General features: G+C 46.6%; 1 protein-coding gene across 1 annotated transcript; it reads right to left on the bottom strand.

Moving 5' to 3' along the window:
- Window positions 1-3,631: 3,631 nt before the first annotated feature.
- Window positions 3,632-6,175, bottom strand: LOC110298851 (RNA polymerase-associated protein CTR9 homolog). The gene is made up of 2 exons (XM_021168374.2): window positions 6,045-6,175; window positions 3,632-4,656 (listed from the first exon to the last, which is right to left on the bottom strand). Exons 1-2 carry the CDS (start codon window positions 6,128-6,130, stop codon window positions 4,230-4,232), a joined length of 513 nt encoding a protein of 170 aa, XP_021024033.1. The 5' UTR covers window positions 6,131-6,175; the 3' UTR covers window positions 3,632-4,229.
- Window positions 6,176-6,380: the final 205 nt, after the last annotated feature.

Raw genomic sequence — 6,380 nt, 5'->3', positions numbered from 1 at the left:
TCTTCACCACTTAGTCTGCTTAGAATCATCCCATGTGTCCTCAGTGCATCCCTTTGCTGTTGTGAAAGAGCTGCCTGCTTACGACATTGACAATACTAACTTGGGGAGGTAGTTAAGGTTTTGAGTTCAGAATAAAATGTTTTTTTCTTGCATAAATGGCAACAAAATGTATTTTCCAGCCCAGAAGATCTAGTTTTATGGTTGTGCCTGGTCTAATTCTGACTGATCAACAAAGACAAAAAAATCATTTCCTCAAATGAGGATTTCTCAGATCCCACTGTTTAAGAAATGGTTTGTTTCAGATGGGCCAGGAACTCAGCTGGACATGCCCGAGGTCACATAGCTTTTGAACACTGGGGACTAATACTGGACTCCAGGGGCTCAAACCTTGCCTTCATGCACTACAGACTCCAAACCACAGAGTTACATCCTCAACGCCCAGGTCTGGGCTTCCCCCTAACTGGATCTTCTCCACAGCCTCCTGGTGACGCTCGCCCTACTAAGGAAGTGGAGCTAATGCTCCTGTAAGCGGGATCCCAGGCCCAGGGCAATGGAGACCAGCTGCTGTGAGGCCCCGAGGGCAGCAGGAGCCAAGCAGGGCCAGTTAAATCAGTCATGGGTCCCTTGTCAGAGGGCTCTCCCAGTCTGGATCACTCTGGAGTGATTTGATTGTCCAGGCACTGAAGGAAGCTGTGCCTTCCTGAGGAAACCTCACAGCGTCTTCTGAGGCAGACAGTGTAGCCAGCACTATGAGAACATTGCTGTTCTGGGAGTCTGAGGACACAGAAACAGGCTAATTCAACAAAAAGCAGACGGGGTGTTACAGGCACCTCTGAGGCCAGATCACCACAGAAACGTGAATACACTAGGCTAGACACACAGGAACACAATGTCAGAATTCATTGAGTGACAATAAGTTCACAAAGTTCAGTGTTTAAGTGATGGCAATAATCTATATTATTAGTGCTCACATCGCACACAACACAGGAAATGTATCTAAATATCTGTATATTGTCTTTGGTTCTTTTCTATTGCTATAAAACTTCATGACTTAGGAAATTTATAGAAAGCATTTTATTTGGGGGCTTACAGTTCCAGAGGACAAGTCCATGACCATCATGGTGGGAAGGGTGGCAGTAGGCAGGCAAACATGGCACTCAAGCAGTAGTTGAGAGCTTATATTTGATCCACAAGCACAAGGGGTGGAGGGGAGAAAGAGAGCTGGAGAGGGAGAGAGAGAGGCAGAGAAAGAAAGACACAGAGAGAGACAAACAGAGAGAGGAGAGACAGCAACAATGGTGTGGGCTTTCAAAACTCAAAACCCACCCTCAGTGACACCTCCCTCAACAGTGTCACACCTCCTAATCCTTCTCAAACAGTTCTAGCAACTGTGGATCAAGCATTCAAATATACGAGCCTCTGGGGGCCCTTCTTATTCAAAACACCCATTCTATATAAGGGTTATAGAATAGATATGTATGAATAGATAGATATAGATAGACCATAGCAGAGTTTGAAAGGCATTGAAAAAGGACTGGAAGACTGCGGGAAAAATGATCCAGAGAGTGCCTGGAGGGAGCTGCTGGAATCAGGTCTGTGAACAAAGCTGCGAAGTACAGCTGCTTGGTGAGAGAGTAAACCTGTCCGAAGCAGGATATGGGTCAGGAGCAGGAAGCAGGTGACCAAGTCCAGGTCCAGAGGGGTAAACGGAACAGGCGGCAGCCAAGTAGGCCTTGTAAACAGCTGGGGACTGAGGCTAGCTGAAGCTCCAGGTATCAGACAATAGGCTGATGTGAGACCATGCTGTCACTTACCGGGACCTGGTAAGACAGTTATACTCTTTCCTTGGTCAATGTGTCCAATATAGTATTGCACCTGGTTGTCCTGAATTTCTGTGAGACAGGGTTTTGCCATGTAGCTCTTCTGGTCAGAGATCCACCTGCCTCTATCTCCTGATGTGATTTTAATACTTACATATGCCCCTACAGTCTTACTTCACCCCAACTCACATACAGGGTGGCACCCTTTCTATTCTCAGCCTGTCAGATGGTACTTCTAGGTCTATCAGAAGCTGCTGCCATCTCTCCCTCAAAATGGAGTAAAAAACTGTTTATAAAGAAGGGGAGAAACGGCTCAGCATTTCTAAGTGTTTGCTGCTTTTCCAGAAGACTGTAATTCAGTTTCCTGCACTCACACCAGGTAGCTCACAACCTCTAACTCCAGTTCAGAGGCTCCACGTCCTCTTCCGGCCTTCGAAGGCATCTGTATGCATGTGGTACCCCTATGTACACACAGGCACACATACATTTTTTAAAAAGTTGTTTATACAATGGAGTCTCCTAGAGCAAGGAACATCCTAGAATGGAATAAGCCATTTAGAATAAAACTGACCTTAACAGAAACCACACTACATGTTTGTTACCTCTGGCTTTCCCAGAGCCCACCTTCCAATGGGCTCTTTATCACCTGTAGTAGAGGGAATGGATTCTTGTCACTTGGGGACAGGTCTGAGCAGTACTAGTGTTCTGGGAAGTGCAGACAGAAGTGATGAGAACCCTGCCTTCTCACATACAAGTCATAGAATTAGCTGTGTGACCTGTACCCATCCAGCAGACCCAAATCTCAGGCTTCTGAGTTTCCCCGGAGCCACTGGCTCCCTTAGTCACTGGCCTTGCCTCTGCAGCACCTCAGAGGTCCTCCATGAAGCAGGGCTGCCCAGCACCTTGGAGTCTCCTGTTTGAAGAAATCTTGCCTGGTCTGCTTTCTCCTTGGTGTCCCATCTGCAGACACTACATTCCACTTTACTCCATAGGGACAAACTTGTATTCATGGAGTGTTTTGGAAGGGGGCAATTTACCTCTGTATCCTCAGTTCACTGTTTTAAGGTACACTTAATAATACTTGATTACTAAAGACTTTTGTTTGTAGACAGGGTTTCCCTGCGTAGCCCTGGCTGTCCTGGAACTCACTCTATAGACCAAGCTGGCCTCAAACTCAGAGATCCACCTGCCTCTGCCTCTGCTTCCCAAGTGCTGGGATTAAAGGCATGTGCCACCACTGCCCGGCTTGCTACAGACTTTTGATAATGGTTACAAAAATAATTACTTATTAAAAATCGGTGTGGCACATGCCTTTAATCTCAGGACATGAAAGGCAGATCTTTGTGACTTCAAGGCCAGCCTAATCTTCATACTGAGTTCCAGAACAGCCAGGACTATGTAGAGACCTTGCCTCAAAAAAACAAAACAAAAACAACAAAAAATCCATAGCTGGGCTGGAGAGATGGCTCAGTGGTTAAGAGCACTGATTGCTGTTCCAGAAGTTCTGAGTTCAGTTCCCAGCAACTACATGGTGGCTCAAACCATCTGTAATGGAATCTGATGCCCTGTTCTGGTGTGTCTGAAGACAGCTACAGTGTACTCATATACATAAAATAAATAAATAAACAGAACTATAACCTTTTAGTATATTAAAAAAAAAAAGCCTCCAGAAATCTGCCATGAATTACAAAAGCCTTGATGAAACTGCCTTTGGTTTGGATAGCTTCCCAATGTTTTGCTTAATATATTTAAATATATGTTATTGAGCCAAAAAAAAAAAAAAAAAAAAAAAAAGGAGGACACAAAGGTACTCGCATGGTTGGTAAAGGGTTTATTAAGTGGCTGGGGAGGTCTTCCCACTCTGACACCAGGAAAGCACTTTCCGCACCTTATCCTCCCCAGTGTTTGCACTCTGCTCATGGCTGCAACCCCACATTGTAAACACCTTCCAACAGAGTTCAGTACAGGGACATCTCTTCCTCTGGAGATAAAACTCAGTCTCAACTCAAAAGGGAACAAAGGCATGTATCTCGGCTTCTGCAACATTCGGTACAAGTTTGCAACAGAAACCGTACATAGCAGCATGCTGCCTACCAGAGAGGAGAGGAGAGGGGAGGGGCTAGCCTGCCTTGCAAGCCTTGGGAATGCTTTAGCATCTGTGTTATCACTGCAGTTTTCACATATGGCAGGTGGAGCTGCACCACAATGCAGGAGTCTCACTGCTTCAGTTCGGGACACTGGACTCTCCAGCACAGGAAATGTCTCTTGGAAGTTAGTAAATATACAAGTAGAAAAAAAACTGCCTTAAGGAAAAGTTCACAAATGACTAACCACCTGCAAGGTTTCTTATCACAGCTTTTATATATTATAAAGCTCCTCCCACCCCATGGAGTCTTTGATGAAATAAACCTAGTCGCTATCATCTGACCCATGTTCTGAGCCTCGGTCTGAGGCCTCGTTGTTTGAGCCCTCTGGTTCTGATTCATTTCCAGAGCCTTGGCCAGAACCCTCGTTGTCAGAGCCCTGCTCTGATTCGTGGTCCGATTCTGCACTTGGAGAAACTGGGCGAGAATCGTTCTCGTTCTCAGAAGCTCCGGAGGGGCTTCTCCCTGACTGCACAGATTCATTGTCCGACTGCTCAGAGCCGGAGCGCCTTCTCTTCCTGGACGGCTGGTCACTGTCGGAATCCTCATCCGACTCCTGTCTACCCGACCTCCGAGGGCTGCCTGCCTCGCTGCCAGACTTGTTCTGGTTGTCATCTGAGTCGCTCTCAGATGAGGCTTGTCTGTTGGGCCTCTCGTCATCATCAGAATCGCTGTTGCTATTCCTGGGATGTCTGGAAGAGAGAGGTGTGGATGAGACACTAGGACAGCCAACTGCACTTTCTGTTCTGGGTCAGCCTTTGTGGGTTACACAGGAGCTGGGGCCTGTGGTACCTGTTTTGTGTCCTATTCTGTAAACATGGACACTTCATTGTAAACTGAGATCAACAATGAGGGAGCACACAGTGACCGGCAGCCAGTCTGCGCATGAGCAGTGAGTGTTAGGTTCTGTTTAGCAGGCATTTTTCAATTTCAAACTCAAAAGGGCAGAGTGGGGAATCCTAGGCACAAAGCTAAAATGTGTCTGGGCAGTGGTGGCGCATGCCTTTAATCCCAGCACTCAGGAGGCAGAGACAGGTACATTTCTGAGTTCGGGGCCAGCCTGGTCTACAGAGTGAGTTTCAGGACAGCCAGGGCTATACAGAGAAACCCTGTCTTGAAAAAACAAAACAAAACAAAACAAAAAAAGTAAAATATGGACTCCCTGATGGTGGCTGAGACTCAGAAGTCCTAAGACTGGAACAGCAGGACACTTCTGTCCTAAAACATCCATGTCAACAGACACCTGAAGAAGAGTGACCTCAGTGCTGTTCTCAGGTTTGTGAAGGTACCAGGTCTTCACAAGGACGAGGTTATTAGACAGGAAGCCAGCTTCCTTCACTGTTGGTTGATATGTGTCAGGGAAAGGGAGGTAGCAGCAGCTGAGGATATTGGCCTCTTGCTTCAATATGTCAGAAGCACTGAGAGAGGCTGCCTCGGACTTGTGCTGAGCAGTTTTGGTTTCCATGACACATTCCAACAAGACTCAGACTGGGAAGGGTAAGGGAGAAGGGAAAGCATCCTACATATTAAAGAAAGGCTCCTTGTGTCTCGATCTGAAAGAGGGAAACACACATGCAAGCACGGTCAGGAGTCATGTCATCAAGGCTATGAGCTGAGGGTGGATAAGCTAAGTCCACCAAGGAAGGCAGAGGTGTGTCTCCAGCAGGGGAAGAAATGGACACTAAGTTCCTCATCTCCACAAGGCCAGGTCCAGGCCACTCTTAGCAGCTGCTGGCCTGTCAGTGCTGGGCAGCAGATGACACTTGCTTAGGGATGAGTGTGCCATCTAGGATATCAGCTAAGCTGATATGTCTGTCGTGGTTTCTTCTCACTACAAAACAGCTAGGCATAGAGTACAAGGCCAGCCTGAAGCTGATGAGGACAGCACACTGACCACTGCCAGTCATCTGCTCTCCAGTTCTGTTTTTCCTCTAAAGACAAAGACACAGAAGAGGGTCCAGATGGCTGGTTAGCAGCTACTGTGGCTTCCCACAGTTAGAATTTACCCTGGGATTCCTGCCCCCTATCAAACTAGGACTTATTAACCATTAAAATTTACCAAGGTGGGGGGGGTTCTTACCCTTCATCAGCAATTTTCAGTTTATCCTCATCTGAAGAATCATCACTTGATGATATAATGGCTTTGGATTTTATTTTTCCCTTCATTGAAGGAGGCAGGCGTTCTGGCTTGGGCTAGAGAATGTCAAGCAACACCCATTAGTTGGGCTTCTCATATTATTGGGACATCTTATTAGACTACGTTTTAGTACAGTAACAGAATCAACAGCCACCAATGAAAGCAAGCATTTGTACTGGAAGAAGCTGCAGAAGAGTGTACTGTGGCACTCTGTCAGACAGAGACGGACAGACAGCATACACACATACACACACACACACACACACACACACACACACA

The sequence above is a fragment of the Mus caroli genome, chromosome 7 (genome assembly GCF_900094665.2).
Source record: "Mus caroli chromosome 7, CAROLI_EIJ_v1.1, whole genome shotgun sequence".
Taxonomy (NCBI): Eukaryota; Metazoa; Chordata; class Mammalia; order Rodentia; family Muridae; genus Mus; species Mus caroli.
Note: the sequence above shows the minus strand (reverse complement) of the source record. Positions and strands in the feature narration are given on the sequence as shown.